Below are 12,036 nucleotides of genomic sequence, written 5' to 3' on the forward strand. Positions count from 1 at the left end.
TTTTTTTCTCAAGACGGAGTCTTGCTCTCACCCAGGCTGGAATGCAGTAGTGCCATCTTGGTTCACTGCAACCTCTGCCTCCCGGGTTCAAGCGATTCTCCTGCCTCAGCGTCCTGAGTAGCTGGGATTACAGGTGTGTGCCACCATGCTTGGCTAGTTTTTGTATTTTTAGTAGAGACAGGGTCTCACCATGTTGGCCAGGCTGGTCTCTAACTCCTTGACCTCAAGTGATCCACCTGTCTTGGCCTCCCAAAGTGCTGGGACTACAGGCATGAGCCGCTGCACCTAGCCTTTCTCCTGCTCTTGAGTGTTGCAAAGAGTAGTTATTTGTAAAACTGAGCCATCTTGGCATCCAGTGAAGGGTGTTACATCCTTTACATTTCGAGAGGATCTTATTAAATGAAGGCACAAGCACTGCGGACTATGGTGTGGCTCCAGCAGTTCTTGTTGGGGTAATACCTGAGAGGGATTATTGCAGAGAGGTTGAAGATTGTCTTGTACATGGGTATGAAGAAAGGAAAAAAAAAATCTCTTCACATTGCTGGACTTGCAACTGTAAAATGTTCTATATGGCACCTTAATACTTAATAATCTTTTATTCAAAAGAGTGAACTCTAGCTAAATTAACAAGAATAATAATTGAAACAGAATCAAGAAGAGAAAGCCCTGTATTCACATGGATAGATCGTTTCTGGAAAACTACAAATCAAACTGTTGCTCTTCTGTGAGTTTCCAAAGCTGGTGGGAGCTGCTGTTTTTTCACTTTTTGCTCCTCTTCCGGAGACGGTTCATCCCAACGCTGCACCTTATTGCCACTCTGATTTCTTCCATTTCTTTTAGCCTTGTTAGCAGGTTAATATTTTATTTATTTATTATTCTTTTTTATTTTTGGAGATGGAATCTCACTCTGTCACCCAGGCTGGAGTACAGTGGCATGATGTTGGCTCACTGTAACCTCCGCCTCCCGGGTTCAAGTGATTCTCCTGCCTCAGCCTCCCAGGCAGCTGGGATTATAGGCACCCACCACCAGGCCCAGATAATTTTTGCATTTTTGGTAGAGATGTAGTTTCATCATGTTGGCCAGCTGGTGTTGAACTCCTCACCACAGGTAATCTGCCTACCTCGGCCTCCCAAAGTGGTGGGATTATAGGTGTAAGCCACCACGCCCAGCCAATGTTTTATTTTTAAAAGGTATAAAAATCCTGTTGGAGCGGGATAGAACAATAACTCAGAGTGTAATTCTTTGTTAACATAAGTGACAGTCGCTTTTCCCCCCGGGTCTCTCCCAGTGATTAACCTGATCATATTATCTGAGGGTAGATTTTTCACTAAAAAAGACCCATTTATATAGGTCCTGATTTGTCTGGGTGGAGCCCTATGGCTTGTTTCACAAGGCCAGCTGCCCTTCAGTGTGAAGGTTGTCTGCCAGTGATTGCGCCTTGGATGTCCCATTTAATGTCATGCTTCTATGGCCATGCCCCTTCTAATGGGTTTGGGTCCTAGTTGTGTTCTCTTTCCCTAACCAAGCATCAATAATAATAAGAAAAAATGCCTTGTAATTGGGTTTTCATAAGGAATTAGTTTAGATAAGAATCAGAGGCCAGGCAAGGTGGCTCATACCTGTAGTATGAGCACTTTGGGAGGCTGAGGTGGGTGGATCACAAGGTCAGAAGTTCAAGACCAGCCTGACCAACATGGTGAAACCCCCTTTTTACTAAAAATACGAAAAAATAGCTGGGTATGGTGACATGCACCTGTAATCCTAGCTACTTGGGAGGCTGAGGCAGGAGAATCGTTTGAACCCGGGAGGCAGAGGATGCTGTGAGCCAAGATGACGCCATTGCACTCCAGCCTGAGTGACAGAGCGAGACTGGTCTCAAAAAAAAAAAGAAGAATCAGAAGACACAGGCACATGACCGAAGACCGTTGGGCTCCATTTTGTTCTCCATAGATGGTAACCGTGAGCCATACCCAGCACGTTGGCATGAACTGAATGCATTTTCAAGGTTCATCTACTCAGTGCTGGATCTAAACAAATGTTTGTTTGGATTTCCCAAATAATTCTTCTATTTTAAGGCAGAGAGCTCAGATTCACCAAAATAGTCCGTGTACTAACCGCTTTCATTGAGACTGAAGTCCTCGCTCAGTCTGGAATGTGCACTGAGCGTTGCACAGGGAGTGCATGGCTTTTCCAGGTCTTTTTCTCCTCAAAAGCATTATGTGGAGTTGGCTGGTTTCCCCACACCCTAGTATAAAGATTAATTATCTTCACACAGTTTGAAGTTTTCTTTCTTTTTTTTTTTTTTTTTAAATATAAAGATGGGGTTTCACCATGATGGCCAGGCTGGTCTTGAACTCTGACCTCAGGTGATCCACCCACCTCGGCCTCCCAAAGTGCTAGGATTACAGGCGTGAGCCACGGCACCCGGCCAGTTTGAAGTTTTCATAACCTCATGTTGGGGTTATACAGCTGGAAGAGACAATACAAGTTGATAAAGTCCCTTCCCAGGCCGGGAGAGGTGGATCCTGCCTATAATCCTGGTACTTTGGGAAGCTGAGGGCGGTGGATCACCTGAGGTCAGGAGTTTGAGACCAGCCTGGCCAACATGGAAAAACCCAGTCTCTACTAAAAATACAAAATTAGCCAGGCGTGGTGGTGCATGCCTGTAATCCCAACTACTCGGGAGGTTGAGGCAGGAGAATCACTTGAACCCTGGAGGTGGACGTTCTGGTGAGCTGAGATTTCACCACTGTACTCTAGCCTGGGGAACAAGAGCAAAACTCTTTCTCAAAAGAAAAAAAAAGTTCCTTTCCAACATTGTCCTGCCTGTCTTTGAATATCAGAGGGTAGCTACACATACACACACACACACACACACACACCCATTGCATGGTACATCATCCGGGGGAAAATCCTGTTGTGTAAAAATGGACAAAGGGCCACGAGACAGCATCGCGTGCAGGTACCAGGACGGGCATTTCAGCCTGGGTTCCCATGGTCTCCCTTCCTCTTTTGGACATTTGAAAGTGGAGTGAGGGGGAAGATGGAACAAATAGTGCTCCCACTATTATCAGAGTAAATTTTGTTGCAATTGGGATAATTTCAACTCCTAGCATTTACTGCCACCTTGGTCAGAACGCTTGGAGGAACGTGAAGGCTCGAGAAACGTTTTTCGATTTCCTTCAAGCACCGTGCTCTCAGTCCTTCTCAGCCGCTCTGGCCGAACCTTCTGAGCCTTCCGGTTCTTTTGACCATAGCAGCTGTGAGTCACTCCTCTAAACTGGTCGGTGGGGTTTGTATGAAAAAGGAGGCAGAGGCATGAGGTGTGAAAGGTGGTCTGGAGCAGGAAGATAACAGGGACTCTTCCAGGGTTTCAGCAGAGGCCTGAACCTGCAGAAGACCAAGAGTGAGTTCAAAGTGGGTATCCCGGAGCCTGTTGGGTAACTCACCCACATTGAAGAGATGAAAGTCAGGTATCAATAGTGAGGAACTTCTTTTTTGTTGTTGTTTAAGAGATAGGAGCAAGAGAGCTTAAATAATTATCTAGGACACAAAATAGAAAATTACCGATTGAGGCTGGACGTGGTGGCTCACGATTGTAATCCCAGCACTTTGGGAGGCCAAGGCAGGTGGATCACGAGGTCAGGAGTTCAAGACCAGCCTGGCCAACACAGTGAAACCCCGTCTCTACTAAAAATAACAAAAATTAGCTGGGTGTGGTGTTGGGCGCCTGTAATCCCAGCTACTCGGAAGGCTGAGGCAGGAGAATTGCTTGAACCCAGGAGGCGGAGGTTGCAGTGAGCCAAGATTGCATCACTGCACTCCAGCCTGGGCAATAGAGTGAGACTCTGTTTGAAAAAAGAAAAAAAATTACCGATTGAATAATGTTTGTGACTTAAAGCGACCCAAGGACTTTTGAGTACCACTGAGTGATTGGTGAAGTCAAGAGGCCTGCCATAGTTTTCATCCAAACCCAGGTGAAAAAGAACCCCACGGAACAGAGTTGAAGACAAGGGGTGCCCTTATTATGTGTACTTCTTGTTCAAAAGACTGGTTACATATGGCACGGCGGCCACTCAGAGATAAGGAATACAGAGTGAGTTTCCAGCATCCACCCTGTGTCGAGCATTGGACACACTGGACAGGTATTTCTCTACCTGCAAGGGGAATGTGCCGGATATGAAGGTGAATGGATTCACTGAAATCTCTCAAAATAAAGTTCTAGTGAAGTGACCGTCGTGAGGTCACTTTTCATGGAAGACATGCCGTTCTGTCATGTGAAAATGATGGGATCTCACCATTTCGGTCTTGCAGCAAGAAGTCCAAAGTTTCTTTGTGGTTATGGCTTTGATCTCTGTGCCGTGGATGCTTCTGATTAAGCCGTTCATTCTTAGAGCCAGTCTTCGGAAATCCCAGGTAAGGGCTGTTTGTTTCAGTTCACCCAGCTTTGCATAGGAATGTGGGTTTCTTGAAAGAAAAATCTGGGGTTTAGAGAGTTTGCTGGGCTGCCAGAGCCAAAGAATGGTGTTGAGGAACTGACCTGCCTGGCGTATATTTCCTTCTATGGAGCTAGACTTTTCCACTGGGTCCTCTTATTTCCAGCAAGATGCTCTATTAAGGGCAAGCACGTTTAAGCTTTATGTCTCAGCCGTGCACGATGGCGCACACCTGTAATCCTAGCCCTTTGAGAGGCTGAGGCAGGTGGGTCACCCGAGGTCAGGAATTCAAGACCAGCCTGGCCTACATGGTGAAACCCTGTCTCTACTAAAAATACAGACATTAGCATGGTATGGTGGCACGCACCTGTAGTCCCAGCTATACACGAGGCTGAGGCAGAAGAATCACTTGAACCCCCGGGGCAGGGGGTGGTGGCAGAGGTTGCAGTGAGCCAAGATCGCACCACTTCACTCCAGCCTGGGCAAAAAGGCAAAACTCCATCTCAAAAAAATTAAATAAAACTTATGTCTTGTAGACTTTGTTCAGGGTGTATGTGTGCTGAGTCTAGTGGTAGTTAATTATTTATAAGGATCTGAATGCGGTGGTTTCATTAGTCATAAATAATATTTTATCATAGTTTTACTTGTAAAACAAATATTAAAAGTTGTTTTTCATTAATATTCTAAGGTTGTGAGACTTTATTGTTACAGATTGTGTCGGAGAATTAGAAGGGTAAACAAATTGAATTAGGTCAGTTCTTGTTTATTTGTGATTTTTTTCCTGTTGCCAAGTACCAGATTGAGCACACTTTCTCTTTTTGTCTAAACTGCCCCTGAGCCTCATGTGTACTCAGGGGGTGAAGCAGAGTTTAATATCATGCTGAACCAAATAGGATTTAGGAAGATTAACCTTCCAGAGGACATCAGCGTCTAGCTATAACACACAGACGGTATGAGATGGTTGTTCTCTGCTTTCCTCTGTTAGTACAAACAGTTAAGTGGAAAGTGCTGAGACCATGTATGTTTTAAATGGTTGTAGATGTGTTCAGATTCAATTGTATTTTTCTAAGATCTTTGCTGGATATTGACCTGGAGGGCAGCAGAGTCAGGGGCTTAGACATGACGAGACTTGAGTTGAGGAAGTTTGTCCCTATGTGACGCCTGCCTCTCCTCCCGCTGTCTCCTTATTTCTTGCCAGTCTGAACTAGTTCCAAAGCTTAGCTGATACATGATCTATATGAGATTTTCATAAAGAGGAAGACAAAGCAAGGAAGACTTGGTTATTGTTTGGCTAACTGGTGAAAGATCAAGGTGGTTGGTGGTTGAGGGCTGTTGAGGTGGATGCTTGTCCAGACAGGTGACCAGCTCTTCAAAGAGGGTGACAAATACCTGTTGGGAGAAGTAGATGCAAGTAGATGCAAGTTTTTTGTTTTTTTTTTAAGACGGGGTTTCACCATGTTGGTCAGGTTGGTCTTGAACTCCTGACCTCAAGTGATCCGCCCGCCTTGGCCTCCAAAGTGCTTGGATTATAGGCGTGAGCCGCCACCACGCCCGACCCATTTGGTTTTTTTTTTTTCTAGAGACAAGTTCTGTCTGTCTCTGAGGCCAGAGTGCAGTGACTATTCACAGGCACAATCATAGCTCATTGTAGCCTCTGACTCCTGGACTGAAGCCATCCTCCTGCCTCAGCCTCCCAAGTAACTGGGCCTACAGGCATGCCACCCTGCCTCAGCATTGTTTTTTTGTAGAGATGGGATCTCACTATGCTGCCCGGCTGTTCTCTAACTCATGGCCTCAAGTGGCTATAATTTTTTTTTTCTAGGATCTAAATCTGTCCATAAGCCAAGAACCGGGTTGCTGCAGCCTGTCCTGAGTCCCAGGACTGTAAAATAATAGCTTGTCTTGCTCTGCACCACACAAGCTCTTTAAACAGTTGCTGATCTCAAAGTGGTAGATTTCTCCTTAGCCCTGCCAGGTGACTTAAGCAGAGCGAAGGAGGGAGAGAGAGGGTTTTTCTAGTCTGCCTTCATGGATGATAGTTCTGAAACTGACTGGTAACTGAAGCTCCTGTCTCCTTGGCCCTAGAGATGCAGGGCTGTTGACTGTTTCCTCAGGCTGCTGCCTTGGGTCCTGGTGTTTCTTTTTCATGTTAGAAACATCTCCATTCAACAGATGGTTCTATAATGGTGTTCTTTGCCCCTCTCCACCTCTCCTTTATGAAATCTTACAGACCTAATACATAGAGATAAACAATTTGTTCTGATGGACTTCAGGTGATATGAGCAGGGGTCCTGTCTATTAATTTGCCTTTCCTATAACCCTAGGTTCTGGGTTCCTGCAGAATGCGTCCTGGGAACCTCTCCACTAGAGGGCTGCTGTGGCATCGCCCTGGTGGCATGCCCTGTGGGCAGCCAATGAGTATACATCTCCTTCCAAGAGCCCTTGTGGCCAGCCACTGGGCATCCCACATTCTGTTTCCCCTTCCATCTTGCTGCTGTGAATCCAGGTCCCCTCATACTCCCACGTCTCAGGTCACAGTGAAATAACTGTGTTTCTATTTAAAATTTCCATGTTGACATGTGCATTTATTATGGTAAATGTTATTGAAATAAATAGCATACAGAGAAGTGCATGAATAACAAGGCAGCAATCCGTGAAGTATCACAACATGAATGTGTTCATGTCACCAGCACTCAAATCGAGAAATAGGTTATCCTTAGAACCTGAAAGTCCTGACCAGACACAGTGGCTCACGCCTGTAATCCCAACACTTTGGGAGGCTGAGGTGGGTGGATTGCCTGAGGTCAGGAGTTCGAAACCATCTCGGCCAACATGATGAAACCCCGTCTCTACTAAAAATACAAAAATTAGCTGGGCGTGGTGGTGGGTGCCTGTAACCCCAACTACTTGGGAGGCTGAGGCAGGAGAATCTCTTGAACCTGAGAGGTGGAGGTTGCAGTGAGCTGAGATTGCTGCCATTGCACTCCAGCCTGGGCGACAGAAATGAAACTCCATCTCAAAAAAACAAAAACTCCCTTTGTGCCTTCCTCCTGTCACTCTTACCCCAAGAGCAAACATTGTCCTGACCTCCAGTACTGTTGGTTCATTTTGACTGTTCTTGAACTTCATGTGAATGAAATCATCCAAATGTCTTCTTTGGGATCTGTTTTCTCGCATCCAACGTTGCAGTGTTAGAAATTACAAATAGTGATATTATAAACATCCTTGTATATACCTTTTGGAACATAGGTTTTAATTTTTTTTTTTTTAGATGGAGTCTCTCTCTTTGTTGCCCAGGCTGGAGTGCAGTGGCGCAATCTCGGCTCACTACAACCTCCGCCTCCCAGGTTCAAGTGATTCTCCTGCCTCAGCCTCCCCAGTAGCTGGGACTACAGGCATGTGGCACCACACCCAGCTAATTTTTGTATTTTTTTTTTTAGTAGGGACGGGGTTTCACTATGTTGGTCAGGCTGGTCTCAAACTCCTAACCTCGTGATCCACCCGCCTCGGCCTCCCAAAGTGCTGGGATTACAGGTGTGAGCCACTGTGCCTGGCCAAAGTTTTAATTTTTTTTAATTTTATGTATGTATTTTTAGATGGGGTCTTGCTCTGTTGCCCAGACTGGGGTGCAGTGGTGCGATCATAGCTGACTCATCTCCTGGGCTCAAGCAATCCTCCCACCTCAGTCTCCTGAGTAGCTGGGACTGCAGGCTCGCATCACCATGCCCGGCTATTTTTAAATTTTTTGCAGTAGAGATGAAGTCTTGCTATGTTGCCCAGGCTGGTCTTTAACTCCTGAGATCAAGTGATCCTCCTGCCTTTGCCTCCCAAAGTGCTGGGACTATAAGTGTGAGCCCTTGCGCCCAGCCACATGTGTTTTTAGAAAGTTGCCAGTTGCTTATTTACACTGATTGCTATATGTTTTACTTCATACAGCACCCAGCTTAAGCCTTGTGAGATTTGAGTGGGAGGACTGCAAATGTATCTTTTCTGGAAGGAAGATAGTCACTAGGATTCTCAAGTCCGATGTCGACCACGCGAGGGGGCTCACACCTGTAATTCTAGCATTTTAGGAGGTCCTCACGTAGTAGATCACCTGAGGTCGAGTTTGGGACCAGCCTGGCCAACATAGTGAAACCCTGTCTCTACTAAAAACACAAAAATTGGCTGGGCGTGGTGGTGTGCGCCTGTAATCCCAACTACTTGGGATGCTGAAGCAAGAGAATCGCTTGAACCCCAGAGGCGGAGGTTGCAGTGAGCCAAGATCACGCCACTGCACTCCAGTCTGGGTGAAAAAGCAAAAGTCCATCTCAAAAACAAAACAAAACAAAAGTCCAATATCACACTTTTACAGAATTGTTCGTGTTCATTTTAACTAATTCAAGCATAATGAGCAGAAAGAGTTAGACTTTAGGGATGGAAATGGAGAAGCCATAATATATTTTTCCTTTGATATTTTCTTCTTTAAGTAGAAGGAGAGAGAAAATGAGATTTCCAGATGACAAATAAAATGTTAACTTGAGCCACACCCCCCATGGGATAAAGAACCACAAGGGCTTGGGGAAGGGCACCCTGAACTCCTGTCTAGATGGACCTGAGCCAACTTCTGGGTCCTACAGAGGCCTTGTTCCTCAGTCTCCTGAGGGTAGACCAGGCCACTGGCATGGGCACCACGAGTCCCTAGGTAGCCAGGGGACAGCTGTCTGCGGGGAATGTGGGTGGAATGTAGACATTTTGGGTCGGGGGGTCTGTGTACACATACAAGGTCCTCATGATACAGGATGAAACCAGAGGTGAAAAGAAGGATCCCTGGTCTGGGGCCAGCTCCCATGCTGCCATGGCATGGCGTAAATACTGAATTTGAACAGAGACTTCCCAGTTTTTACAAGAATTTATTTTTTAAGCTAGGAGGTGAGAACTGCCCCTCCCCCACCATCCCCTTTTTTTTTTTTTGAGACAGAGGCTTGCTTGGTCGCCCAGGTTGGAGTGCAGTGGTGCAAACATGGCTCACTTCAACCTCAGACTCCCAGGCTCAAGAGATCTTCCTGCCCTTGCCTCCTATGTAGCTGGGACGGGGCACCCCCAAGCCAGGCTACATTTTTTTTTAGAGATGGGATCTCCCTTTGTTGCCCATGCTGATCTTGAACTCCTGGGCTCAAGCATAGAACATAATTTGTCTAGGAATTTGTTGGCTTGTTGTATAACTTTTAAATATTTCAACACATGGCCTGTGAACTACCATCTTTGCCCTTTCCCAGAGCCCTGCAAATGTTGAATGCAGACCTGCTAAAGAAAGGAGGGTCCTGGCTGGGCTCACACCTGTAATCCCAGCACTTTGGGAAGCCCAGGCAGGTGGATCACCTGTGGTCAGGAGTTCAAGATCAGCTTGGCCAACATAGCGAAACCCCGTCTCTACTAAAAATACAAAAATTAGCTGAATGTGGTGGCACGTGCCTATAATCTCAGTTACTCAGGAGGGCTGAGGCTGGAGAAACGCTTGAACTCGAGGGACGGAGGTTGCAGTGAGCTGAGATCACACCACTGCACTGCAGCCTGGGCAAAGGAGTAAAACTCCTTCTTAAAAAAAAAAAAAAAAAAAAAGGAAAGAAGGGGATGGATGGATATGTTGATGCCTAATTTACAATATCCCACCCATGAAATCATTCTAGAAAAACTCTGGACATGGAACATTAAGCTTCATGGTGACTTGAAAGAAATATACCATTCAAATTTAGGGGTAAAACCAGGCCAAGTTGAATGGTGACTAGGCCTAGATTTTTTTTTTTCCTCGACTTTTTTCCTAAGCTATTTTTATAGTTAATTTCACAAGGTGACACGGAAGGTATGACTGATGATCTATGACTGTGTATATTTCTTCTGACAATGGAAAGGCACCTTTGTATTTGCATTGCTTTATTGTCAAGACTACATAATCTGGCCCATTCTGCAGCATTGTGCGGAAAAAGCGCATGCCCTGGAGCCAGGCAGCTGGGTTTGAATGATGGCTCTGCCGCTCACCAGCCTTGCCAGCTGTGTGATCTTGGGTACATTTATTTTAAAAAAAAATTTTTTGAGACAGAGTATCACTCTGTCCCCCAGGCTAGAGAGCAGTGGTGTGATCTCGGCTCACTGCAAGCTCCACCTCCCAGGTTCAAGCCATTCTCCTGCCTCAGCCTCCCGAGTAGCTGGGATTACAGGCATGCACTACCATGCCTGACTAATTTTTTGCATTTTTATAGAGATGGGGTCTCTCTATGTTACCCAGGCTGGTCTGGAACTTTTGGCCTCAGGCGATCCTCTAAGCTTGGCCTCCCACAGCACTGGGAGTGTAGGCACTTGCCACTGTGCCTGGCCTTTAATTTTTTCTTTTTTTTAAGATGGAGTCTCACTCTGTCACCCAGACTCGAGTATAGTGGTGTGATTTTGGCTCACTGCAGCCTCTACCTTCTGCGTTCCAGCGATTCTCCTGCCTCAGCCTCCCAGGTAGCTGGGAGTACAGGCACATACCACTACACCCAACTGATTTTTGTATTTTTAGTAGAGACAGAGTTTCACTCTGATGGCCAGGCTGGTCTCAAACTTCTGACGTCAGGTGATCCACCCACCTTGGCCTCCCAAAGTGCTAGGATTACAGGCGCCACTGCACCTGGCCTGATTTTTGTATTTTTGGTAGAGACACGGTTTCACCATGTTGGCCACCCTGGCCTTGCACTCCTGACCTCAAGTGATCTGCCTGCCTCAGCCTCCCAAAGTGGTGGGATTACGGGTGTGAGCCACCGCGCCTGACTGGGCACATTGCTTCACCTTTTAGTGCCGCAGCTTACTTCTCTGTAAAACAGGGTGATAACGGTGCTTACATAAAATGGCTGTTGTGAGGGCTTAATGAGCTAGTGTAGTGTTTAGAACTGTGTCTGATACATAGTTAGGATTTGAGGAGAGACCCTTTATTTGTGTAGGATTGTTAGAATTCTCAGGGTGAGTTGAGCACATTCCTCATTTCCCTGCTTGTTGTCAGCTGCAGGCGTCCAGGATCCAAGAAGATGGCACTGAGAACATTGAAGGTGACAGCGTCAGCCCTTCCAGTGGTTCTGACCAGAGGACTTCTGCAGATGCCCACGGGACTCAGGACAACGATGAGGAGGAGGAGGTATCTGGGACGAGAGCCCCAGAGGAAGACCCCCGTTTATACACATTCAAGAATGGACACTGGCAGTAGAGCTGGGTGGGCCTGGAGGGTCCTACCGGGCAGCAGCCCTGTCACTGCTGAGTCCTGGAAGGCTGGGAAGGTCTCAGGGAAGGGAATCTAATAGTTGGTCTAAGAGGATCAGAACAGCGATTTATCAGCCAATCTGGGTATATTTCAATATTTTAGTTCAAGTACTGCTGCATCTACAAGTGTGGGGTGAATATCAGCCTCAGATCTAGTGACATAGAAGGTCCTGCATGTCACCGAGGCCTCCTTGACTCAGCACCACACCCCTATGATCTCCTTTTTTGAGACTGAGTTGGCCGGGCGCGGTGGCTCAAGCCTGTAATCCCAGCACTTTGGGAGGCCGAGGCGGGTGGATCACGAGGTCAAGAGATCGAGACCATCCTGGT

The 12,036-nt window shown here is 46.5% G+C and overlaps 1 protein-coding gene across 1 annotated transcript in view; it reads left to right on the top strand.

Moving 5' to 3' along the window:
- ATP6V0A4 (ATPase H+ transporting V0 subunit a4) overlaps window positions 1–12,036 on the top strand; it is a 70,790-nt gene that overhangs the window by 46,699 nt on the left and 12,055 nt on the right. The window contains exons 17-18 of the mRNA XM_017504282.1: window positions 4,316–4,417; window positions 11,453–11,584. Coding sequence (XP_017359771.1) covers window positions 4,316–4,417; window positions 11,453–11,584 — 234 coding nt within the window. The remainder of the gene's footprint in view (window positions 1–4,315; window positions 4,418–11,452; window positions 11,585–12,036) is intronic.

The sequence above is a fragment of the Cebus imitator genome, unplaced genomic scaffold, assembly GCF_001604975.1.
Source record: "Cebus imitator isolate Cc_AM_T3 unplaced genomic scaffold, Cebus_imitator-1.0 Scaffold319, whole genome shotgun sequence".
Classification (NCBI taxonomy): Eukaryota; Metazoa; Chordata; class Mammalia; order Primates; family Cebidae; genus Cebus; species Cebus imitator.